Raw genomic sequence first — 27,528 nt, 5'->3', positions numbered from 1 at the left:
TATCAATCTTATTTTGTTAAAATTATAAATAAAGCTTTGATAAGTGAATATATGTTTAGTAAATATGGAAAAAATTGACAAACATATGATCTATTAAAATATTTTAATGGGAAAAGTTTTTTAGTAACACGTGATAGTTATTTTCTTAGTCGTCTAACAATAATTTTTCGTTAATTTACGCTTTCAAGGTTAATACATGAGAGGATCCCAAATATTTCTACATTTTCTAAAGAAAATTCAATATATAGTCTTTAAAATATAAATAAAATTTATATATTTATGTCGGTTTGGTTCGGGTTTTTTTACTAAATATTAAACCAAGTCAAACCAAACCTAGTCGGATTTTTTAATCTGTTTGGTTTGGTTTTTCGGTTTGGTGCGATTTTCCGGTTTGGTTTGAACACCCCTAGCTCCACCATTGGGAGAAAGTATAACCAATATACAGGGAGTTAGTGTATTTAAAAAGGTTTTCAAATGGCTACAATTTTCCAAACCAGAATGAGGCTGCCAAGGATCCAAGAAAATTGTGCATCATTGAGGAATAGAACTATGCATCTGCTTCTGATAAAAATGTGGTGCAGCTTCCGTTAGCCAAGAAGGATCAACAGTAATGACATTTCGCATGTACTGACGATCCGTTGAAACAAGAGAATGGTATACGATCCACTTCGGGTTGACCCTGTCAAATTTGAGAGAGCTCATTATAAACTTAAGATGTAACAGAACATAATAACACTTCAACTCTGACCAAACCATGCTATAACAGGATGCAACAATTTGGAACATTCACTGTTTGTTAGCTATGCATTCGACTCAACAAGTATAGCCTCTTCTTAGCTCTTGGGGTTTTGGTTCAGTAGTAAGGACAAAGCACGTGATGTGTAGGCAAGGCGCATGTCTCATGGGTTCAAACACTACCGCAAAAAAAACTTGCTATTCAAGTTGGGAGAGAGGTAGAGGGTCGAACCCAAAATCCCAGGAGTTTGAAGTCCACATGGGAAGCCCTAAAAAGTTCGCATAAAATAAAGAAAAGTAGCACCTTTTTTTAAAGCATATAACAGAAGTGAAGTAATAACAAAGTTCCTTGGACTATCGAAACCTGTCATATATAAGTACCTGAACAGCACAGATGAAGGATGAATATAAACTTCTTGAGAAGTCCTAACAGTCTTGTACATCCCATTGTGACTGAATGGCTGTTTCAAAGACGAGCAACAGATGTTATCAAATAGGCTCAGATCAGAAAATATGAGATAGAGAAAAGACAATAAAAATGGAAAGAGTGTGCCCTTTAAGACAAATATTAAGTATGAGACATGTATCAAATCTCATACTCACTTCTAAACGGGAAGCATTGGCAAAAAACCCTGCCGTAATTGCCTTCCTTACTGCCTGCAAAATGACTAATTTCAGTTACACCTATTACATCGTAAGCTCTTGAATGACGGGAAGAATTGCTCACAAACTTTTAAGCAATTTTTTTTTTTAAAGTTATGCTGCTATCAGGAAAGAGGCCAAGTTGCAATAGCTAAGCCCAAGAATAAATCATTAATTAAAGCCCTTAGCGGCATGTGTCATCGCTCTACTTTGATGGCCTTTCGGTGGTGGAGAAGAATGCTTCAGGCAATAATATTTTTTCTATTGATGAAGAACTTCAGGCAACAATATTTGTTCAATGAGCTTGAAGACATAATTAAGAAAATAAAAATATTCCCCTGATGGTCACACACTTCAACATGGTATTAAAGCAGGCAAAGGTCCTATGTTCGAGTCTCACTGCCACCGATTATCAAGAAAAATATCCATGTGCTTGGTTCCACACATGAGGGAGCGTGTTGAAGACATAATTAAGAAAATATAAGTGTGCTCTTTCTAAAAGCTTAAACTTATAGATTAGATGATCACACACTTCATAAAATGACAAGTGAGCAATCAGTTCTAAAACATGGGCAACTGCTTCATGGTTTGTTGAATGCTATTGACATTAACAACTGAGTCAGCAAATTAAGTTACCTGCATATCCCCTTCGCAAGATTTCAATCCTATGCCCAACCGTTGTGTAATCCTTTTCAGTTGTTCCCTAACTTCAATTACTTTTCTCTGCATATAGATATAGATGTAGTGGGAAAAAAATCAAGGATGTCACAAGGGGCATCTCAAAACCCAAATAATGCATAGTTCACAAAACACTACTATTAATAAATTAAAAAAGAAAAAAGGAAAGAGAGAACATCCAAATGCATCAAAATCCTGCCTTGGAAGCTGGATTAGGACTTACCATGGCATGATAATTTACAAAATTCTTGTGACACCACTTCGAAGATTTATTAGACTGAATGAATCCTTTATACACATTTAAGAACGTGACATGATCTCCCTGCAAAAGTACAGCAAAGTGAACAGAGGGAGTACTTGTTTAGTCTTCTTCCACACTTCCAGTAAATTCGTGTGAATTCCAAAAAGAATGGCACATTTATATATTTCCTTAATAAAGATGTTTTTATAGCCACACAAATGTTATAACATGTTTAAGGCTATAAGTTTCAAAAGCATTATACTCATACAAATGTTATGCTATATTTAAGACCACGCATTTCAGAAGTCTCCCGTTCTTTCTTAAATTTTGTGCTGAGGCAAACTATGACAAACAGATTGAAACGGATGGAGTAAATAACTAGAGACAAATAGCCAGTAATCCTAAATCCAACTGAGGATGAGATGGTCAGTTGGGATGAATCAAAAGAGGAGGGATGCAAAATACAAAGATTGTGTTTTTACTTGGCATAAATCCCAGGAAAGAACAAACGTCTTGTTACTGCAACAGGCGGGAAATAAAAAACTAAAGGTGATAGTGAAGCAGGATAAAGTGTAAAATAATAAAATATAAAACCTCTTCTGTAGAATGTATAATTTATTTAACTTCTAAATTTTAACTAAGCCGATTTCCAAATGATCTGGCATGTAGTAAACGTACGAAATCTTGTCAATGGGTTTTCAATTAAATTATATTACACTTCCCTGACAATCACACAAATGCAAGTCGCCAAAGGCGAACTTCATCATGTACTTTCAGTATAATGCAAATAAATTGTTACTAAGGTGAACCTAGTAAGCAAAAAGAAGAAACAAAAAACCTCGGCAGCTGCAAATCTCAACTTTGCTTCATCCAACTCCTTCTGTACTCCTCTAACAGGAATCCAAATAGACTGCACAATAAACAATATGTTGGTCTAACAAAAGATAAAAGTCCTGTTTTATTGCTAAATGAATTAGGGTCGGAAAGAAGAGGATTCACCTGTATGGAGAGCGTCGCAGCAATGGTAATTATTTCCTCAGTACATCCTAACTCACAAGAAGCCAAGATCATTTTAGATATTAATGGGTCCTATACAAAATACAGGTTTTAGAAACTGAGTGAATACGAACATTTCTAAATCCTACATGAAATGAAGAGTCACATTGCATAATTGTAATGCACCGAGAGACTCTCAGTAATGCATCAAGCTAGTTTATCAACTTCCTATTGATCTCACACCTATGGCACTCGACAACACAGAATGCATCAGTATAAGAGAGCTATTTATGGCAGACAGCATAAGTTTTCTTTGAGGGAAACTGGTATCTATTAGTTAAGATTTTGACGTTAAAGAAGAAAGGGAATAAAGTCCAGACTTTATCTTCCAATTGCTAATGAGAACGATAGACTACAGCAAAGGAAAAAGAGTTAGCGTTGCAGTTTCAGCAATTTGCCTCAACCACAGCAACTGACTACAAATATTCATACTCTAAATATCTAACTAACAGCCCTAAAGCAAAGGCTTCTACAAAATTGAATCTCGAATGGCTATCCAATGGAAGCAAAAGAATACTCTTACTCTTACTCTCCCTCTCCCCCTCCCCTCCCCTCCCCCCCCCTCCCCTCCCCCCGCTCTCTCTATATATATATATATTGAATCTCGGTGTCTATCACGAGTCTGCTTATTATTGTTAGAGATATGTATATCCACATAAGAATAAGAATAAGAATAAGCATGAAATTCTGGAAAAAGGTGCCAGTAGTAATTTTTTGGTGTATGAAAGAAACCGAAGGTGTTTTGATGGCATTTCAACTCCAATCTACTCTTTCAAGACTGTCTTAATCTGCTCAGTTGAAACTAAGGCTGTATTGTGGTCCGGGCCCAGTCCGGGACCGCGAGCCCACATGGGCTTTAGGCTAAACGGGTTGGCCCGTATGGTTCGGGCCCAAACGGTCCTAGGAGCCCACTGTGGGCCGATCCAGCATGGAGAGACCGCGAGCCCGGGACCGGCTGGCGAGCCTGGGCCGGTTCAATCGGGCCCAACGGCTATTTTTCAAAAAAAAAAAATTAAAAATGGCCAACGGTTGGAAGTTTAAAAACTAGCCGTTGGCCTGCCAATTTAGCCGTTTGGCTTTTTAAAAAATAGCCATTTGCCCCACAAACTTTGTTTTAACCCCAAACTTTTTATAATTACACTTTTTCCCTATTCTCAACTATAAATACCCCGCTCATTCTTTCATTTTTACTCACAAAATCATCAATCTCTCTCAATCTCTCTCTAATTTTCTTCTATAATTGCTTACTTTATTATTGCAATTTGTGAAAAATTGTGAAGTTGATGAATTGAAGTATTCAAGTCTTCAACGATATACAATTTTCAAGAAGTTGTTCGTCAATTCGGTAAACTCGTTCCAACTCTTAAGTTTTAATATTATAGTTTTGTTTGTTTTAGTTTGTATAATTATAATTGATATGGCCTTTTCTTTGAAAAAAATGTTTGGTGGTAAGGGAAAATCTAAAATTGGTGAATCTAGTGGCCAAGCTACTACTCCTCCTCCCCCGGCTCCCCGACCCAGACGTGTTACCCGTCCTCCTTCACCTATAGGCCTGGTTACAACTACACTAAATCCTGCATTTAGTAATATTTTCCATGTTAGATGTATTTGTCATATTTACCATTTCATCGTCGATGATGGTATGAAAATATTAAATGTTGAAATTAAAAAGGTTAAAATGGCTCTTAATTGGCTTTTTTATTCAAACCGTAGAAGTAGACTTGGAGAATATTTTAAAAAATGTCCGACTAGATGGAATTACATGTATGAAAGTTTAGCTGTTGCATATGAATATAGAAACCCAATAAACGCAACGTTTAATGCTCGTGTTGGTGGTAATGATGATGATGATGAGCACCTTACAAATCAGGATTGGACTAATGTTAAAATTCTTGTAGACTTTTTAGAACAATTTCATGTTGCTACAAATGAATTATCTGGACAATAATATCCTACTATTTCTAACTGTTTAGTTTTGTATTGCAACACTTGCAAATTTGTTTACTCAATTTTCAAAGGGTGGGGTAATTTATCAACTTGCTATTAATTCTATGAAAGATAAGTTTAAAAAATACTTTTTCCCTATTCCCCCTATTTTTGGTGTTGCTGCCATGTTAAATCCTACCATGAAATTAGGAGGTCCTCACTTTTGGTATACAAATATTTATAAGGCTTTATCACTTTCAGATGAGGAATTTGCTACACTTGCAGATGCAAAAGCCTCAATTAAAATAAATGCTCAAACAATTTATAATGCTTATCAACTTGCCTTAGATCATGCTAGACCAAATGTTCCAACTCCTACTTCGTCTAGTTCGTAATCATCTAAAAGAACTGTGGGCCTAAAAGCACTTAGTTCTTGGACGGAGTTCAAGGGTTCTCAAGGTGATAATATTGGTGATAGTTCACAACTAAATGAGCTTCAAGTTTATTTGTCACAGGGACTTGAATCAGAGAATCCCTACGGCTCCTTTGATGTTTTGGAATGGTGGAAGAACAAAGAAAAACACTATCCGGTTCTTTCAAGGATGGCTCAAGATATTTTAAGTATTCAAGCTTCAACAGTGGCATCGGAGAGCGCTTTTGGTCAAGCGAGACTTCAAATCGGTGATCATAGAGCGTCTATGAGGGAGAACTTGGAAAAATCAGTACTCTTCAGAGATTGGATCCCTTCGGAAAGAAGAAATTTTGGACTTGCTGAATCACAACCGGAGATAGACGAAGCTTATGAAGAAATGCCAGCGGAACTTGCGGAGGATGCTGCTTCACTCGGAAGCGGTGATGAACAAGCTTCTTTTCCGCCACCACCAACGGAAATTCCTCCGAACCTTGAAGGATTTATGAAATTTGTTAGAGATAATACGTAGACTAATATGTAACTTGTATTTTGGCACATCTTCATTAGTTTTTTTTTCCTTTTAATGGTGGTATTAGCACCTTGTTGTGCACATTCCATTTGGAGGGAGGAAGACTAAGAAAGATATTGTCATTTTTTGTTAATGTCGTAATAATAAAAATTATAAGGCATTCCCTTGAATATTTCTTTACAATTTTTTGTGTTTAAATTTGAATTAGAAGATTTAAGTCACAATTATATAATATAATTTACAAGAAATTGCCTTAGATAAAAAAATATCAAAAAAAATAGCCCGAAACACTTAGGCCCGTGGGCCCGCCCCATTTAGCCCGGGACCATGTGGGCTTAGGCCCACAGTGGGCCGGTTGCACCCTCCAGGACTGTTAAGCCCGGGATCGTTTGGCCCTGGACCGCTTGGGCCCGGCTCGTTTAGCCCTTTTAAGCCCGGGACCGGACCACAATACATCCTTAGTTGGAACTATCTCAACCCTGTTAACAGCTAATATTTTTGTGGATTTTATTAGCTCCCTGATAGTAGCATAGGCTTTTGTACTAGAGCTGATTATCCAATCTCTTTTGTACTCTTTGCATCTTCTTGATGTCTTCTAATGACTATAATTTACTTCATCAAAAAAAAAATTAGATAACCTTAGTTTTTAGAGAATCCCGAATTTTTAGTATCGGAATGAAATCAAGTTCAATAAGAGTGGATTGACAATAAATAATTTATGTAGATGACCTCAACTAGCATGGGTGCGAAGCGTAGACCATAATAGATTTATTTGGTGGTTATTTTCAATGGTCATAGTGAAATTAAGGGAATAGAGAAAGGCAACAATAAGTGGCCATAACATTTACTCCTAAGTACAGGGCATGGTTTGAGTACACTCATGTCGATAGATGATGATGATTATGAAACCTATGCAACTTGCCCTCCATACTTTACCTAGTCCCTTGCTATTTTTATTTTTATTTTTTATAATAATGGTGGTGTTTAGTTTACTCTAGGTACCTGCTACCTTCCACCAACATAGTTATAGGGGTAACTCTGCTCACCAAGACTTAGGCAAATAGGAAAAAGTCACCTAGCATTTTTTGCCTCTGTTGGGATTTGAACCTGGGTCTCCTATGATTCTCATCTCATTTCATTGACCGCTAGACCACACCCTTAGGTGCTACTTTACTTTTTATAAATGCATAAATATTCCTTGCTCATTACTCTTGCATGATGGATTCCTTTTACCCTTTTATTGGTGAATGGGGGGAGAGAGGTAGTGTTTGGTGATAAGTGTCATAAGAGGCTAATAGAATTGTGAATTTGATGGGAAGAATCCAACTTGCAAGTAATATTACTAGAACTGAAAAAAGGTTTGCTGAACAGAAATAAGAAACACGTGAGGAAATTTTATGGTGCATATGAGATGGCCAATTAGAAACATACCAGTGGAAACTCTGCAACTTGAAACCCAGTAGGTGAAGTAAGTTTGGCATCGTCATCTAATACTCCAAGTGAGTACAGTATTTCAAGCGCTCTTATCATCGCTTCAGGTGATGGAGATGCTGGCCAATCAAAACCCAAGATATTATCAATACCTAAGGCCTTCAACTGGGACATTTAAATGAAATGATGTTAGCTAATATCCAACACATCCTGACAGGCTGAAGTAATAGGATGAGACTTGGATTTGAAGATTTGACTCTAAAAAGGAGATAAAAAGATGAAAATCATAGTAAAGGCAACATAACAATACCCAAACATGCCCTACGTACAGAAAGAGAAAGTTGAGTAGTTGGTAGAACATTTACTAGAAATTTAAAGATGCAAAGGTTAGGAGTACGATTAAGCAACCAAAAGAATATTCCATATTCAATTTTTATAACAGAGATTACAAATATGATACATCTAAAATGAACCATTTGATATATCACTAAATCTAGCATTCCATTTTGAAGCTGTTAGTTTTGGCTAGAACACGTTAAAACTAACATGAATAGTAAAACTTACCCTTACATAACTGAATGGTTCTCTTGACTGGATTAGCCAATTACCCCCCCCCCCCACATTGAACTATTGACACTTCATGAGTGAGCAAATTTTGGTGGTCTTATAAAAAAATAGGTATAAAAGGAAATTTCAGCATTCATGAACCAAAGTGTTTATTTGCTTCTTTGAAGTCAGATATTGAGTCAGATCAAAGAACGGAGAAAGAAGATTAACAAGAAGGACGACCATTGCAAGAAAGAAAGAAAGAAAGAAAGAAAGAGAGAGAGAGAGAGAGAGAGAGAGAGAGAGAAAGAAAGAACAGAAAATACTTGATATTGAGCATAAAAGCTCTTGCCTCTTGCACATTGGGGAAAATCTGCGGGTAGTGGTCTCATTTCCTTCCAACCTTTCATTTTTGTTGGAAGATTGAGAAAAACGAGGAAAATAAAGCTTTAGTTCCTAAATAATAGCATCAAGCATAAAAAGAAAAAACACATCAGGCATGAAATTTGCTCCCAGGGCTTTGGTCCGGTGGTAAGGGTGCAACACGTGATATGCGAGTTAGGCACATGTCATGGGTTTGAACCATGTCGCAGACAAAGCCCTAGTATTTAAGTGGAGGGTAGAGGTGCGAGCCCATTATCCACCGAACTGTGCACCATTGATCCTCGGCGATTTCTCGGTTATAAGAAGAAAAAAATGAAATTTTTCCAAGGCAGATGATTTACCCAGCCTCCCTAATAAGGAGGTCGTATTTACAGCTCCACGCCTCAGGAAAAAAATTAATAACAGAAAAGCACGGCACTAGCATCTTCTTGTTCAAGAAAGGCATACCTGGATGACACAGGAAACAAGGTTTGATCTCTGTATCTCCGGTATTCCCACAATAGACATCTCACTGGCAAAATAATCTTCTGTGTAGAGCCTGAACAGCAAAATAGAAGAGTCAGCAATTATATTTCTTAAATGGAAAGGTATTTATAAACATTCCAGGACTAGAGACAAATTAAGAATTTACTTCTTCCTAATTAAACATAGTCATCTAACAACAGAATTAATGACATGAATAAGGTGATTTTATTCACCAACTGAGATCTATGATAGAAGGAAAAAACAGTAGGATGTTAATTCATTAAATTAGGATAAAATATGCTATATGGTTTGAATTAACAATATCAGGAAAAGTTGAACCGAATTACTCATTGAGTTTGGAATTTAATACATGAATTGTTTCACATGCAGAAAAGTGAGATGATAGATTTTTTTTAGTTTATTTACCTGTTGATTAGCACAAGAATGATTGTTACATACATAATATGTGATCCGTGTCAGCAATGCAAAGATTAATTAGGCCCAAACCAAACTGGAGATATAATATACTAACAATTTGGAACTTAGGGAGTGTTAAGCTTTGGAGAAATCAATTATTATTTAATGATATGTATCCTTTCATGGTGATTCTAAGGGTAAGTTTCACATTATTATATGTGGTAAGGCACCTACCTAAAACACTTCCCAGGTCGAACTCTTCCAGCTCTACCAGCCCTTTGTCGAGCAGATGCCTTTGATATTGGTGCCACTACCAAATTCTCAATATCTGAAATCTGATGTAGAACAGATCCAAAATGAAAATGCAATATCAGGCATGGCATGCATACATTGAATTATCTTTTCGTTCGTGTAAATTGCATTCTTTATGCCGTAATTACCAGAAACCGAAGCAACAGAATTGAGGAAAGCTCAATACAAAAAAATATAGATAGTTTTCCTCAGAAGAAGCTAGAGTCCAACATATAGAACATGATGCTTCATAGTGACAGATTAAATTATCTTCCACGTTTGATCATCAAAAGCATGTTTTGAGCATCCATCCAGATAGGAGCAAAGTGACCAACAGGAAGAATGAGGGGGCTTAGGGATAAAAAATTCAAGCTTACACAAAACAAAGTTATTATACAAGTTTCTAGAAAGGTACAGACAGGAGTAATGATGTGGAAACAGGTAATGCATGTAAAATATGACTACTGATTCTTGGTGCACAAATCCAGATAAGGACTTAGAAAATTGCGACTAAATGAGGCCCAAAACAGCCGTATGTGCAGATATTAAACAAAATAGCAGCAATGTCATCAACCACAAAAGGCTGATCAAAAGCATGGGAAAAGAGTTAAGTAAGTCAAACAGAGAGAAACAAGTACCGGGTTGTAGAACCGTTGTTTTGAGAACCCACTATCAACAACATAGACAATTCCCTGAACGCAGAAAGAAAATTCTCAGCTCAGGAATCAGGAATGTAATGAAGACAAACCTGACAAGTGAGGCTTGCTCAGTTGGTAAAAGCACCTCCACCTACGACCGTTAGGTCCTGGGTTCGAGTCACCATGGAGGGGAAGTGTGGAAATACTATAGATCCTCCTAATTTAGGAGGGGTTTTAAAAAAAAATGAAGACAAACCTAATAACATGTATGCCTCACAGATTTTGACCCCGAAGTTTCAGATTTATACCTCTAAAGTCAATGACGTCTCAGCAATATTCGTTGAAAATATCACTTTTCTTTTTCCTCTAGGAGTAGGGGAAAACACAAGATCCTGTAATCAAGAAAAACAGAACTATTTGGTGAAAAGTTCAACAAATCTTAACCTAAAAACTGCATGATGCATTACCCCACCTGATCTGCTCGAGGAAGTCCCGAGTATAGTGGCACAGCAACCAGTCCTGCAAGAAAAGTAAATCAAAAAAATTGGTACGTATCCTTTTTTTTTTTTCTGTCTTGAGAAAAGGCACTGTATTTATCTACAACCACTTCTCTATTATTTGTCACTTAGCAGCACTATTAACACACAGCAATAGCTAAGGGAATTATTCAGTACCTTGCTTCCCACTACTTTGGGCTTCTTCGGTGAGCAACTGTATTGCAGCATCAATATCATCTTGACCAGTGAGAAACACCAAGATATCTCCCGTCCTCTCCTATAAGGATAAATGAAGAGCCATAAGTCAACTGTTGTATGATAGTAGATTAAGAATCAAATAAGAGACAAATAGTAGGAAAGTTATCCTGATGAACTCAAAGATAAATTATTAGACTAGGCAGAAATTTTGAGACATCACGAATTTCAATCATTATCTCATTCAAAGACATCTACTCTAGGAGGCCACATGGAACACATTGCGGACAAATGAAACAGGAACACGAAGCATAATTCTCAGCTGTGTTTCTGCACCAAAATATGTCTGAGTAGGCCAACCCACTAAACTTAAATGGGTCTTTGGAAATTTATTTACCATGCGCTTGCAAATTTGCCTCAAATTTACATTTGACCATGATGTGGCCAAATAGATCAAAGAAGTCATGCTCTAGTGTGTACCTGGTCATGGATCGACAACACTGTAGAAATAACGGCCCGAACATAATCAGAAACAGGATCATCAACATAGAATATCTCCACATTAAATCCCCTACCCTGGAAGATCACAGTGTAAAAAGATGATATCAGTAATGTTGCAAATCAACCAGAGAAAATCCCCAACGAAATCCGCTGCCTAGATGTTTCACGGAATACGTAATGATTCTATAGTCATGTTGTAACTCAAAGTGATCCAGTTAATCAACTTTATTGATTTTTGGCTGTGCAGACAAGCAAAGAGTAATTGTATCACAAATCCACATACCTCAACTGACAGAATAGCAGGTTCTCGTGTTGGTCCTTGCTCCTGCTCTCGTCGTTTTTTGCTAATATTTTGTCACATATAAAAGTTTTAGTGCACACTAAACCTAGATACTAAAAGAAGATAGGTGGCTGTTTATGAAAACACAATTACTGATTTTTGGAACGAAATAATATGATGCTGAAGGAAATTATGATGTATAGAAAGGGATCAAATGCTGCTAGAAAGTTGAAGCATAAAATAACAAGTGTTACTCAGAAGAGCGTGGGAATAATAGGTTTCTTACTTCATGATATTGAAGTGTCAAAGGTATCAAACTAAGAATTATGAAATTAACATTCCTATAAGCAGTTCAACTAATCTACCACATGCTTCTTCAAAAGTCATTTCTATCTTTATCATAGAGTTCCTGTCTTCGTTCTCAATAGCATGGGTAAGATCCTAAGCACACAGACAGAGGCAGGAAACGTCATTCACTAATTTACCAACTAACTAGCACTATGTTTCATATATCTTAAAGAGGAGATATATGAAACAAAGATAGCAAAGAGAAATCAGCTGTTGGGATTGTCTTCTCAATTGAAATTGCATCAATGGAAAGCAGGCAGGAGATTTGGACTTTTGACTTTTGAGTATATAATTATAGAGCTTCAGTAAACACTCATCACAAGAATAACGAACCTGGTATTAAAGAAAGCAGCCATTGATTTTGCTTCAATCGTAGCCGATGATATTATAATACGTAGCTCAGGACGACGCCTTTGAATCTAAATTTTGTGGAAGCCACAGGAAACAAAAACATTTTAAGAGAGAAGAAATAAAATAAGTGCACTCAGACGATAAGATAATACGATAACCAGTCTAGAGTACTTGGTGATCAACCTTTTTCAGTAGTCCCAATAAGATGTCCGTCGAGAGGGACCTTTCGTGGGCTTCATCCACCATTATCACACTGTATGATTAAAAAGACAAATCAGGGTATACGACTTTCTCCTTCCAGTAGACATTTTCAACATCTATTTGAAATAGAAAGTGGATTAATTTGATAAGCCTCCTGAGTTTTTGGGGAAAAATCAGGGTACTTCAGAATTAAGAGAGCCTTCAAGAACAGATGAGCGAATTTTTTCTTTATATTTCTTTGTGAATTTATATATTTTCACCCAATTTTACCAGCTCAGGTTTTGAAGAAATGCTAGCTCAGAGTTGAGTGTTGTCAAAGGAAATAGGCATAATAAAGCGCCAAGTGTCTACTGGAACTTCAAGCGCAGCCCATTAAAATATAAGCATTGCAAAAAATCGCAGAAAAAAAAATAATATATATATATATAAGAAGATGGAAGATATCAGTTATCACTACCCAAAGCAACATTGCAATTAAACCAAAAGGTCAGAAGCAATTAGAGAGGTTAAAATCAGGCATTAAATATAAAGATGGGCAAGCTAGGGTCAGGGGGAGAGGCACCCTCAAAGTTGATTAATGAAGATCAACATACTGTCATGGAACGTGTGGGGATTGAATGATGGGGAGAAAGGGGGACTTATATTAAAACTGCTCTTAATGAATGGAGATGTGATGTAGTAGTTCTTCAAGAAACAAAGATGGAAGGTGATATATCTCGTGTTGCCAGACATTTATGGGGGAGTAGATGGGTGGATTTTGTCAATTTTGAAGCCATTGGTACTATTGGGGGAATTCTTATCAGGTGGGATAAAAGGATATTAGAAGGGAAGTTGATTATTTTTGGAAGTCAGAGTATCTCTTGTACATTGACTGCGATAGACCAAGATTTCTCATGGTTCATCACAGGGGTATATGCCTCAAATTCCAGAATTGAGAGGCAAGACTTATGGTGGGAGTTCGCAGCCTCAAGAGGACTTTGTAATGGGCCATGGGTGGTTTGTGGGGATTTCAACACAACCAGACACTCAAATGAAAGAAGCACAATCACCGTCTCACCAGAGCTATGAGAGATTTCTCTGACGCAATCAATGATCTGCAGTTAGTAGATCCACCACTTTTGGGGGGTTCCTTCACTTGGAAGGAAGGGAACAATCATGGGATTGCTTCGAGAATTGATAGATTTCTTTTTTCCATTGAATGGATGAACACTTTAGGAATATTAGACAGTCTACTTTGCCAAGAATCACTTCTGACCGTTGTCCTATTAAGCTAACTTGTGGCGATTGGGAACAAAGGAAACCATCATACTTTAAATTTGTAAATTGGTGGTTGGAGGTTGATGGCTTCAAAGAAAGCTTGGTGGTTATCTTTTGCAGTACAAGGACACCCAGACTTTATTTTAGCAACAAAGCTGAAACTCCTGAAAACTAAACTAAAGGAGTGGAATGCTGCTAACTTTGGGGATCTAGCAAAGAGGAAGACAGAGCTTTTGAACCAACTAACGATTCTTGATGTTTTGCAGGAACAAAGAAACCTCACTGATGATGAACTGATACAAAAAGCCAACATTGCTTTGGATTTTGAGGAAATATCCAAATATGAAGAATCCTCCCGGAGGCAAAAATCTAGAATTCTATGGTTAAAGCAGATTCAACACCATAGACAAGTTGGAGATTAATGGGATTGAAGTCACTGATCCAGTAGAAATTAAAGGAGAAATCATCTCCTTTTATAAATAGCTATACTCTGAGACAGAAGCTTAGAGGCCAAATTTTACTCCTCAGAATTTTGCTTCAATTACAGATGAGGAGCAAAGTTGGCTGGAGAGACCTTTTGAGGAACAAGAAGTTCTCCATAGTTTAAAGCTATGTGCCATAGACAAAGCGCCAGGTCCTGATGGTTTTTCGATGCGGTTTTTCATTACATGCTGGGATTTTTTTGAAGGACGACATCCTACAAACTATGGCCAATTTTCACTCTCTCGAAATTTTTGAGAAGAGTTTAAATGCCACCTACGTGGCACTTATACCCAAGAAGAGTGGAGCCAAGGAATTGAGACTTCAGACCAATTAGTCTGATTGGGGGCATCTACAAGATTATTTCCAAGACTCTAGCAGAAAAAATTAAGAAGGTGGTAGATAAAATTGTGAGCAAGCATCAGATGGCTTTTATCAAGGGAAGACAAATCATGGATGTTGCCCTAATAACTAATGAATATGTTGATAGTAGACAGAAGGAGAAAAAACCAGGGATCCTATGCAAACTAGATATCGAAAAGGCATTTGATCATGTTAATTGGAGGTTCCTGATCAATATTCTGAAAGTTATGGGTTTTGGGAATAAATGGCTTAAATGGATCTTTTTTTGTATTAGTACAGTGAAGTTTTCTGTCTTGATTAATGGATCTCCTGAAGGCTTCTTCTTTTCAATGAGGGGTTTAAGGCAAGGAGACCCTCTATCTCATTTCCTCTTTATTTTAGCCATGGAAGGGTTGAGTAGCATGATGAGAGCCTCTACTATCAGTGGTTGCTTGAAGGGATTTGAAGTTCAGAACAGAATTAATAGCATGGAGATTTCGTTGTTGTATGCAGATGATGCTCTGGTTCTTTGTGATGCTGAACCTACCCAGCTAATGCATTTGAGGCTGGTTCTCACAGTCTTTGAAGGTATCTCAGGTCTTCATGTTAACTGGAGAAAGAGCATGTTGGTGCCTATTAATGCAGCTCCAAACAGTCCAATTCTAGCTGGCATTTTGGGTTGTGAAGTAGGAAATTTACCAACTAAGTATTTGGGATTATCTTTGGGTTCCAAGAACAAAGCTGCAGATATATGGGAAGGAGTACTTGATAAATGTGAAAAGAGACTTACAAGGTGGAAAGCACAATATTTATCCCTTAGGGGAAGGATCATTTTAGTGAGCTTTATCCTGGACTCCCTACCCACCTACATCATGTCCTTATTTCCTATCCCATCCAAAGTAAGGAGAAGAATTGAGTCAATTGACCAACTGAGAAGGAACTTTATTTGGAAAGGCAACAGGGAGTCCAAACAAAGGCTCCCATCTTGTTAACTGGCACACTCTCATCTCTAGCAAGAGAGTTGGCAGTCTAGGCATTAAAAACTTAAGTTTGCATAACAAGAGTCTCTTAATGAAATGGTTATGGAGATTCAACACTGAGAAGCAAGCCTTATGGAGACAAGTTGTCAACTGCAGGTATTAGCAAACAGGACACTGGAGCACCAAACCAGTGAGAACTCCTTATGGAGTTGGCAATTGGAAAGCCATCAGGAATCTATGGGAGGAATTTACAACAAACACAGGTTTTAGGAAAGGAAATGGGAGGATGGTATCATGTTGGCATGATGATTGGATTGGTCATGAAGCATTGAAAGATCTTTTTCCTACTCTGTTCAATCTCACCACTTCACCTAATGCCACGGTAGAAGAAACTTGGAGCTCCCAGGGCAGGAACCTAATTTTCAGAAGGCTTCTCAATGACTGGGAAGTCACTAGAGCTACTGAGATTCTCTAAATGCTAGAAGGTTTTGCATGATTAAGTGAGGCGGAAGATTCTCTTACATGGAAAGGAGGCAAGGGCTCTAAATTTACAGTAAGGCAGCATACAACTATCTATCATCCAGAGGACACCCCAACTATCCTCGGCCTTGGAAAAAGATTTGGAAGATCAAAGCACCATTCAAAGTTATCTGCTTTTCATGGTTAGTGGTAAGAAAAGTCTGCCTCACTTTAGAAATTCTCCAAAGAAGAGGTATTCAGACCAGCTCTACATGCTTTCTATGTCAACAGGAAGATGAAACCAATGAGCATCTTTTCTTACATTGTGTTATTACTAGACAACTTTGGCAGCTCTTTATAGCATTAGCTGGTATTGTTTGGGTAATGCCTAAAGACACCATTGGCCTGATATGCAACTGGAACAGTATTAGGGGAAGAACCTGTCACAAAGAATGGTGGAAGATTGTTCCAGCTTGCATATGGTGGACAGTTTGGAAGGAGAGGAATGCAAGATGTTTTGAAGGCAAGAGCAGTTCAACACAGAAAATCAAGAGTTCTTGTATTTCTCTTTTTCATTTTTGGTGTAAAGAACAGTTGATAGATGATGTAGAATCACTACTAGACCTTTTTGACTCTTTGTAAGATTTTCAGGGGCTGTACTTGTAAATATTAGATACCAACCCCGTTTTTTGGGTGCTGAAGAATATAATTGTTACATTTTTAAAAAAAAATATATATATATATATAGACACACACAAAAAAAAACATGTAATGCAAAAAAGATAATCAAAAAACAACCAAGAATCATTTGGACTAAGAATTTGAAATTTTTGCAATCGGGTGAGACATGTTATCATAGATTTTGCCCTCGGTGCTTTAGTCTAGTAATAAGAGCGCAATATGTGATGTTAAGCAAATGTCACGGTTTCGAGCCCTGTCACAGATAAAACCCTAGTATTTAAGTGGAAAAGGGTAAAGGGGTGGACTCATTACGCACCATGTTTCGAACCGTGCGCAACTGGCCTCGGGGATTTCTCAATTTTCAAGAAATCATTTGGAATTTATGATTTTGAAGTAAGAATGTAATTTTAAGTTGATACAGAATAGTGACCAATTTTCTTATATTAAATTTCTAATCAGAAACCTTTTCATCCATTATGCTTCTTCAACAATTAATAAATCACTTTGTCAACTATCTTACGGGTTAAGTATTTCCCCTTTCAACATAGCACTTGTGAGCCCTTATGCACAAATTTTAGCGCCTTCGTTTCTGAAATAATGTGTTAAAATAAGCGAGGCAAACACCCAACCAGTGTTGCACCCAACTTCAGGTCTTAACCATGCTTCGGGTAGACCTCTAATAACATTATTCCTATTTGTGGTATCAATTCATCTTGCACTTGCAAATTATAGGTCTAAAGCTAGACATAACTATAAAATACCCAAAATTCACATAGGTGTAGGGGGGAATCACCAACGAAATAAAATATATAATGAAGCTATTGCAAAACTAAAGCTTAGCACTATAGATAAAGAGAGCAAAATTTCATTACTCTTAATCGAGTATTATCCACCGGAGTGAAAAGACGGATGACCTTCAAATATTGGTCGATCTCATCCTGAGTTTTACAGAACTTGTTGACAATATTCCATCCCATAGCCAACTGATAAAGATAGCTCCTATCTTGACAACTCTTAACCAACATGTAAGACCTCCTCAATGCATTTTCAAGTTGTCCTAATGGCTCTCGAGTTTCGGGATACTTCTTAAGGACTGCAATTGTAGCTGGTCCAATAAATTATCGATTAACTTGAGATGCTACGCGAGTTGCCTATTCTTTTTGTGCATCCGAGCTGTGTTTGCAGCTTTTACAATCAACCCAATTAGTTTCACTGGATCAAGGCCAGAAAGCTCCCTTATGTTCTCTTACGAACCCATCCCCAATCAGGTATTGTTCCTCTCTATGGCTATAGCCATTTAATTTCAAGTCAATTACAACTACATCCCCGTATCATTGTAATGACAAAAACACGATCAGCGGCTCGCTCGAAACTTTAATATAATAAACTAACTAGCAAGTTTTTCTAGGTTGATCTTTTCCTACTCTTGGACAAGTAGACCTCTAAATTATCCCGAACTTGCACAAGTCAACGTGCAAACGGCAGATTCAGACACTATATTAAAAAGTGGACGAGTATATAGAGTGTCTCAGTCAAATTTAAATACAAGTGAACAATGACTTGCAAAACACTCGCTCCCAAATTCGATGAACAGACTCTCTCTCTTCCCCCTTCTCTCTCCTAATTTTTTTATTAAATTGAAATGGAAGGAGTATAAATTTACATTTATATTTACAAAGAATTAGTAGTTGCAGTATATTTTGAACTAACAATTTTGCCCCGTGTGTATATGCACGATATATGTAGATGTGTGTTTGGATTAATGTGTGTCTGCGTATGATGAATTGGACCACATTACAGGTTTATCTTAAGAACTCCGGAGAATTCATGTGGAGTAGTAAGGTGACGGCAGCATCACCCTTAACTCAAGTAATGTTGTTGAAAATGTTACTCTCGTTGTCCCAATTTATGTATTATAATATCTTTTTTAATATGTCTAAAAAATAATGTCATATTTCTTCTTAAACTACATGCTCAGTGGCCACATAAATTGAGACTGATGAGTAATTGAATTTTATGTTGAAACTTGAAAATTGTTTCTTTGTCAAAACGAAAGTGAGAGGTCCAATGGGGTGTTGACTATCTTTGAGATCTCGTTGATTGATTTACATGCTCTTGAGCAGACATTCAGGCTGAGTAGCTATTTCTCGTCCACTTTTAATACAGTGTCTGAATCAGCTAACTGCACCTTGACTTGTGCAAGCACGAGATAATTAAGAGATCAACTCGTCCAGGAGAAGGAAAAGATCAACGTAGAAAAACTTGATGGTTAGTTTATTATAGGTCAAACCCATAAGCGGCCCCTTTAAGTTGACTCTGCTTTTCATTTTGGCACCTCTACTTAGACCTTTTCCATTTTGACACTCCAACCCCTTATCTCATGTGCCATTTAAACACAAAACACTGACCTGTCACAATGAGTGTGCCTCGTCACCCAACTCGCGCGTGAGGCCTCTAGGAGGGTAAAATCACTCCCCTTTTAACGGTATTAAATTTACCCCATTTATACCCAACTTTCCCCTACCCTTTCTTCATTACCATATGTAAAAAAAAGTCCTAATTCCCAAAAGCTCCATCTCCATGAATATTCAAGCTTTCTTTTCTGCAATTTGTCGAAGCTTTAGTCGAAATTAATAGGAAAGTGAACCCTATTGCCCTAATTTTTTAGTTGATTCTTCTTCCCCTGATTTTTAACTCGAACTCCATAACCCTAGTTTGTTAGTTGCTTCTTCTTCTTCCCCGATTTTTAACTCGAACTCCATAACCATTGTAACCATGTCGGAAAGAGCAGAGAGTTCTCAAAAGGGATTGGATATCTGTTGTTGTGGTTTTGCACCAAACGCAACAAGATTAATATCTGGCGAAGTCACACAAGCGACTGGACTCCGAAAAGGAGCTTCAAAGATGTTCCAACCTAGCCTTAACGCAGAAAGGAAAAGAGGTCACCAAAAATCGAAAACAAAATAAAACAAAACTGATCATATAACCCCAGCAACAGAAATGACAAAATATAGCATAGAGAGAGTCAAAAAAATCAAAGACCTATATAGTAAAATAATGGCTAATCAGTGGTAAAATCCGGCAAAGCCAAACGACGAGCACAGGCAAAACAATTTAATTTTACCGGGTGTGGGTTATTTTTCACGGGCACAGGTGTGGGTTCATATTTTTTGGTAGGGAATTACGTGGATAATAAATCCAAGTGGCAGTAAATAAATCGTGAGCTTTACACGTTGGCAGCGGTTATGAACATGCGCCTGAGTTATAAGCACATGTCAGTGTTTTGTGTTTAAATGGCATATGAGATAAGGGGTTGGAGTGTCAAAATGGAAAAGCTCTAAGTGGAGGTGCCAAAACGAAAAGCGGAGCCAACTTAAAGGGGGTCGCTTATGGGTTTATATTAAAGTTTTGAACGAATCGATGATCATATTGTAGTCATTACATTGATACGAGGATGTAGTTGTAATTGACTTGAAAGTAAAAGCGGTATAGCAGTAGAGAGAACAACACAGTATTAAGGATGGATTCGTGGGAGAACATAGGGGAGCTTTCTGGCCTTGATCTAGTGAAACTAATTGGGATAATTGTAAAAGCTGCAAATACAGCTCGGATGCACAAAAAGAATTGCAAGCAACGGGTGCAGCATCTCAAGTTAATTAGTAATTTATTAGAGCAGCTACAAATTGCAGAACTTAAGAAGTATCCTGAAACTCGAGAGCCATTGAACAACTTCAAAACGCATTGAGGAGGTCTTACATGTTGGTCAATAGTTGCTAGGATGGGAGCTATCTTAATTTTTTGGCTATAGGATGGAACATTGCTAACCAGTTCCGCAAAGCTCAAGACGAGATCGGCCAATATTTGAAGATCATCCCTCTTTTCACTTCGATGGATAATGATCGATTCAGAGCAATAAAACTTTGTTCTCTTTATCTATAGCGCTAAACTTTAATCTTTACAATTGCTTCATTATCTATTTTATTTCGTTGGTGATCCTATGTGTTTGTTCTTACTTATATAATCTAGATGATCAATCTTAATAGCATCCAATTGCCTTTATGGAACCTCAACTTGGCTACAACATTTGTAGCTCCTTATCGTTGGAAGAATAATGAATAGTCTAAACAGCAAAACACTTATAACATTGTAAGTCAAGTCTCAACTTTTACAATCTTATACTGATCAAGTCCAAGAGCCCGACAACACATGCATGATAAAAGGATATATATATATATAGATAAGTCAACTAATAAAGGCGAGTGTCCAAAGATGACAGAATGTAGTAAGTTGACCTGCTAAAAAGAGAAAAATGGGTGCACAATTCTGAACCTCTCAACAAGCCAAAAGCAAATGAAAGCTCCCAACTTCTGCACATTGTCCTTACATCACACATAGAGTAACCAACCAATTTCTTCTCAGCGTACCAAACAGACATTTACTTTTCTTCAATCAGAAGCCAAAGTGTCACAGGTCTGCTTACATAATACTCTATCTTGTGATGTCCTCCTCGCCTGATAGAGGCGGCAGTTTAGTTAGAAAATGCAACAGATGGGAAAGTAGGACAAATGTTTCTGTGAATTGAGGTAGACCTCACGTACCCATCCAACTCCCAACAAGCTCTCTATCAGTTGAGTCCGTTCACAGTAACATCTTTAAAACTAACACATCTCTCAGGATGAGCATCCAAAAAATGAAGCAGTCAAGGCTTTAGGTGAAACCGAACATAGGAAACATGTCCAAGATGCAACAACAGAAATATGTTCAGCAAATTCGTAAGTTGGTTACAGAGAGAATAAAATGCTCTCAGGCACAGGTTCCTAGGTAAGTAGTATCTTCCAATCTACGAATCTGACCTTCATCTTTCCGACGACTTTCACCACCGGAGAAACTGAGTTTTTTTCCCAATCACCTCCCTTGATTGAGTAAAAACTAGTTTAAACACATGTTTCTACACTGTGTTGTTACCTCTCAACTGGGGCACATGTTTTTACATGTTTTTAAGTATTGTCAGAATTAATTGCGTCATGCCAAAAGATACAATAGGGTGTTTGGATTGGTTTATTTTAAGTGCTTATTGACTTTTAAGCACTTTTTCCGTTTTTGTTGTGTTTGGCAATGATAAAAAGTGCTTAAAAGCACTTACTTTTAGGCATGAAAAGTACAAAAATAAGCCAAAAGCCAAAAGTTAGGTATTACCAGCTTATGACTTTTGGCTTTTAGCTTATAAGCTACTTTTGAAAAGCCAATCCAAACACCCTCTAGACCTCTTGAGATGTTGGGTTGGTGTGACAGTGGAGTCAGACAGAAGAAATGGTGGCGGAAGACCCCAGCCTGCATTTGGTGGACATTTGGTGGACAGTCTGGAACAAGAGAAACTCTGGATGTTTTAAGGATGTTAGCAACCCCATTCACAAAATCAAAATGAACTTTTTAGTACTTTTTCTTTTTTTGGTGTAAAGAATGTCCTGTAAATGATAGTAAGTCCATACTTGATATCATAGAATCCTTGTAAGTTTTTGTAGTAGGGGGAACCTTTTACTGTTTTTGGGATATGTATTTTGTCACTTCTATCAACACATACTTTGAGCTGTTTACTTTTATAAATGTTACCATTCTCAAAGTAAAAGATTCTCGAAGAGCAAAATGGTTCTTCACTATTAGATAGAGGTGGGTGTGGCACCTATTGAGAACAAGATACGGGAAGCGCGGCTTAGGTGGTTTGGTCATGTGAGGAGGAGGAGCACAGACGCTCCGGTGAGGAGGTGTGAGAGGTTGACATTGGAGGGCCTACGGAGAGGTAGAGGAAGGCCAAAGAAGAGGTGGGGAGAGGTGATTAGGCAAGACATGGCGCAACTTCAGCTGACCGAGGACATGCCCTTGATAGGAAGGTATGGAGGTCGAGGATTAGGGTAGTAGAGTAGGTAGTCTAGAGTGTTCATAACAGTAGTATTGGTATGCAGTCTCGCTTCCTGTTGGTAGTAGGTTTTTATGACTAACTGTTGTTTTCTTTCATTGTTGATCACCATACTGTCTTGTTATTTTTATTCTGCTTTTATATGGCTTTTTGGTATTGTCACTTCTTGTCTATATTTTCATTAATGTGGTGCTTATACTTTCCTGAGCCGAGGGTCTATTGGAAACAGCCTCTCTATCCTCACAAGGTAGGGGTAAAGTCTGCGTACATGCTACCCTCCCCAGACCCCACGGTGTGGGATAATATTGGGTATGTTGTTGTTGTTGTAGTACTTTTAGATAGAGGGGCGATTTGAAGTTTGTGTGACGAGATGATCTTGACTCTACCCTTAAGTTTCTCTGAGAACAGAAACCTGTGGTTCAAATAAACACTCAGAATGCTCTAAAGCCTCATCATTCTACCCAAAACAAAATAATTTAACTTCAGACTTCAACACTAGAATCATCAGTGTTGTCTCAACTGTGTTAGAGATTCTTTAAACCTACATACTAGGCAGATTACCCCTGCAGCACATCATAAATTGCAAAAGCCCAGATATGGCCGTCGAGAAATAAGTTACATGATTATGGAGCTAGATACCAAATTGGAACAGCAAAGCAACTAATGAATAAAATGTAGTCCCTCTGTCACTTTTGTTGACTAACTTTGTGTTTTAGCCCATTCCATAGCTTTGACCTCTTTCCTAGAATGGCAACATTTTCCCTCCAACAATTCAAACTGATAACTTTTTCGTCCGTAGCGGTGGTGACCGAGCTAGCCGGCACGCACCTCGACTTTTCCATTGAGTACTTGCTACCTTCCACCAGTACAAGTACAGAGTAATTCTACCTACCAAGACTTAGGCTGGTGGAAAACATCAAGAAATCACTTAGCATTTTTGTTTCTGCTAAGATTTGAACCTCGGTTTCCCTCCTATTATTTTAGTCCACATTGTTGACCGCTAGACCATACCTTTGGGTGCAACAATTCAAACTAATATAAATTAATATTGTTTTATATTAATTCCAATTTGGTCCCCTCCAACAATTCAAATTAGTATAAGCTATACTACTTTATATTAATTCCAATTTAATGTGACATATTTCCGTAATACTTCTCCTTTTTTTGAAATGGTAGATTATTATTGCAAGTCTTCTACCAAACACAATATTCTACTAAACATTGAGCCAATGTTACACTTGGACTCCGTGAAACTTAAAAGTCAAATATGGATAGACAACAGCAACATACCCGGTGTAATCTCACAAGTGGGACCTGGAGAGGATAGTGTGTACGCAGACCTTACCCCTACCTCGTAGGAGTAGAGAGGTTATTTCCGAAGACCCTCGGCCCAATGAAAAATGAAAGAAGCATAGTAACAACATCGATATAATAAGATAACGGAAGCAAAAGAACTAACTAGTAGTAATATAACTCCACGAACAAGAAAATACAAGACTAGATACTAGTGCAATGGGTATGGCAAAGAAATACACTCAACTACCCACGAATCCTCTATACTAATCCTCATTCTCCACACCCTCCGATCAAGAAAATATTGGATAGAGCGAGTAAATAACAGTAATAAAGCACCTAGATGATGAAGAAAATAGAAAAGGAGGCACAAGGCAAAAAAAGCATAACCAGTACCTATACTTGCTCAATAGAGGATCATCCATCATTTCCCTCAGCAAAACTCCATCAGTAAGAAATTTGACCCTAGTTAATTCCTGTTGTACAAGAACACCGCCATTACTATTCCATGTCAACATATTTTATCCCCAAAAAAAAAATTATTCAAGGTCAACATAGTCACAAAGCAATACCAAAATAAACTTAATTCATTTCCTTGAAAAAACATTATAAGACCTAACACCTTGAAATATGCAATCCCAACAGATGTCAAAAGATATATCTGTTCTTTTGGAACTTATGAACTCTAAAAATACCCATGATAAAGCAAAATATTATTCCTTTATCCCAGTAAAATGGTAAGTATAAAAAAAGAGCTCCCACCTCATTTGTGATATCTTCAAATCGAATAGTATAACCAACTTCTTCACCAAGTTTAACATCCATTTCTTCGGCAACTCTTGAAGCAACTGCCTGCAAAAAGATTGAGAACTTGAAAGAAATTTTTCGTATTAATCGAACCATAGACATTATGGTCCAAAAGATTATAAGCAGGATGTCTGTGCTGATCTTCAATACCATATGCTTGGGCCAACATGTGGTGTTATATTTACCAGAAGATCACACCATTAAGCTGAACTGGTGACGCTTAAGACTGAATCCAACAGAAACAAGCATAGTCATCTTCACAGTTTCACAAAACAAGTTTTATGTTATGGGAAGCAGTTAGTATCCTGTTGACTTAGTAAAATCCATTCCATACTCTTTTAAGCGCAAGAACACTAACCAAAATTAGGGCACCATGTCAATATTAAACACTTTTCACTTTCTTAACCAAGAAACTAAAGTTATTACACTACAGACAACGTTAACTGTAAATACAAGTATCCGGATGACTCTCAAAAAGAAAGTTACAAGTTCAAATATATCTGTCCCTCACAAAATGATATCAGACATACATATAAGAAGACATAAAAGTTCACTCTTTAAAGAGCATATAGTGCTCAGTCACAGAATATCATACCTGGACTGCCAGCCTCCTTGGCTGGGTGCATGCTATCATACGCCCTCCCTCAGCCCAGCCAGCTTCTTTGAGGTACTGCACACATTAAAATGTATCATATACCATTAAGCTTTTCAAGTTTCAAGAAAAAGGTTCATTTCTCCAGACGAACTAAAACGAAATGTTCATTCACATGTCCTAGACAAAGAATAAAGATACTACAACCATGGTGCCACTTGAAAGTGATATGAAAGAAAAACTGTTGTTTGGTAAAATTATTTATGATTTTTGGTTGCCAAACCTGCTGAAGAATTTTACACCAAATAAGAGGAAAACAATTTGCTGCCATTACGAGGCTTTGTCATTTTCCGCTTCGCTCCCACTATATATCTCTTGCTCCTACCAACATATATACTTTACTTGCACACTTTCTTAAAATTATTAGTAAGTACCACCTCACATGCGGCATAATTCCCCCTCCCCCCAACCACTATCATGTCCCACCAAATTTATTATCTTTTTTTCGAATTTATTTTCAACCGACCATCGGAAATGACATAGGAAATGATCTCCTTAGATAAAAATTTCTAATATATACTATTTTTTATGGATAAATTCGCCTATGTGAAAAGGGCTCCACTCCTGGATCAATGGAAGAGCCACATACAAGGAAGTTCGTCGGAAAATTAAAAAGGACAGCCCGATGCACATCCCGCATTCACGCATGGTCCGGGGGAAGGACCTCATCCCAAGGGGTGTTATGTAGACAGTCTACCCTAATGCAAGCATTAATGGCTGCTTTCACGGCCTGTGACCTATAGGTCATATGGAGACAAACTTCACCGTTGCTCCAAGGCTACCATGTAAATATGGTAAAAACAATTTTTTTGTATGCATATAAGTTTTTGAATCGCCTTGATATAAGTGTAACTTTTAGTGTAGTGATGAAGAAGGCATTTTTTGAATCCCCTTATTGGAATTCATGGCTCTGCCACAGTCCCGGATAATGGAAGAGGGTTGATGGTCAAATGCAAAATAGTCTTAACTATGATGAATTATCTGAATACTGCATAACAGATACTGAGGTCTAAGATTTCATACAGCCGACTCCAACAAGATTCAGGGCTGAGACACAGTTCATTAATTGAATATTTTTCTAAAGAGAACCTTTTACATCTTACCAAATTTAAAAATATCAAATGTAGAGAAAACAAAGAAAAACAACCTGAGGAATTTGAGTGGTTTTGCCACTGCCAGTTTCTCCAACAATAATGGTAGTGGCATGAGTCTCCACTAAGTAAAGGATATCAGTTCTGTACTTGTACACAGGTAGCCTCTGCCTTTGCTTCTCTAAACTCCCATAACCAAATCTTGAAATTCCACATATATTATATAAATAACACAACACAGAAATTGAAGTGTTAACATAACATACATATGCATAACAAAGAAAGCAGTAAAAGTTACCCAGAGGAAGAAGAGGAAGAAGAAGTGGGGTAGAGCAGAACACCACCCTCTTCATCATCTACAAGGCGGGGACGTTCAGTTCCTGGTTTCCAAAATTGGGACATTTTTGTAAGCTGGAGAGACTTTTTGAGGTTCTTTTCTTCACTGGAAATTTCAGACTGGAGAGGAACAAGAAAGAAGACGAGACATGGAATGGGCAACCATCATTTCTTCCAACTGAAATTCATAGTACAAAACTACAAAAGAAGAACCAAAATGCAAACTCAAAACAATTGTTAAATCTATTTTTAAAAGAATGGAAACGTAAGTGCACATAACGAGATAGTATCAGTGGATTGTTTATAGAATTACCTAAAATCAGAAGATTTTGAGGGGAATGGCGACTAGGGCTTTGAAACTGTGAAGGAATTGGATCTTTGAGCTGACATTACTTGCGGAGTTTGTATTCTGATCGTGGAGGGGGAACTGTTTGCCAAAACGAAGGGGGAAATTGTGTTTGTATTAGGGATT

General features: G+C 37.5%; 1 protein-coding gene across 2 annotated transcripts; it reads right to left on the bottom strand.

Annotated features, from left to right (window-relative positions):
- Positions 1-245: 245 nt before the first annotated feature.
- Positions 246-27,528, bottom strand: LOC104238425 (probable pre-mRNA-splicing factor ATP-dependent RNA helicase DEAH9). Of its 2 annotated transcripts, XM_009792772.2 has the most exons (24): positions 27,370-27,528; positions 27,019-27,254; positions 26,777-26,921; positions 25,573-25,647; positions 24,933-25,022; positions 24,567-24,646; positions 12,747-12,816; positions 12,546-12,631; positions 11,868-11,928; positions 11,564-11,659; positions 11,066-11,165; positions 10,864-10,910; positions 10,700-10,783; positions 10,392-10,445; positions 9,697-9,797; positions 9,028-9,118; positions 7,651-7,815; positions 3,296-3,385; positions 3,135-3,206; positions 2,279-2,377; positions 2,014-2,100; positions 1,339-1,392; positions 1,117-1,196; positions 246-679 (listed from the first exon to the last, which is right to left on the bottom strand). In XM_009792772.2, the coding sequence occupies exons 2-24, from the start codon at positions 27,120-27,122 to the stop codon at positions 532-534; spliced, it is 2,079 nt and encodes a 692-aa protein (XP_009791074.1). In that variant the 5' UTR covers positions 27,123-27,254; positions 27,370-27,528; the 3' UTR covers positions 246-531. The 2 variants fall into 2 exon arrangements, with proteins under 2 accessions (XP_009791074.1, XP_070006819.1); XM_070150718.1 differs by lacking the exons at positions 24,567-24,646; positions 24,933-25,022; positions 25,573-25,647; ... (1 more) ...; positions 27,019-27,254; positions 27,370-27,528 and adding exons at positions 21,256-21,474; positions 21,562-24,138.

The sequence above is a fragment of the Nicotiana sylvestris genome, chromosome 1 (genome assembly GCF_000393655.2).
Source record: "Nicotiana sylvestris chromosome 1, ASM39365v2, whole genome shotgun sequence".
Classification (NCBI taxonomy): domain Eukaryota; kingdom Viridiplantae; phylum Streptophyta; class Magnoliopsida; order Solanales; family Solanaceae; genus Nicotiana; species Nicotiana sylvestris.
The sequence above is the reverse complement of the archived record's forward strand: the minus strand, read 5'-3'. Positions and strand labels throughout refer to the sequence as shown.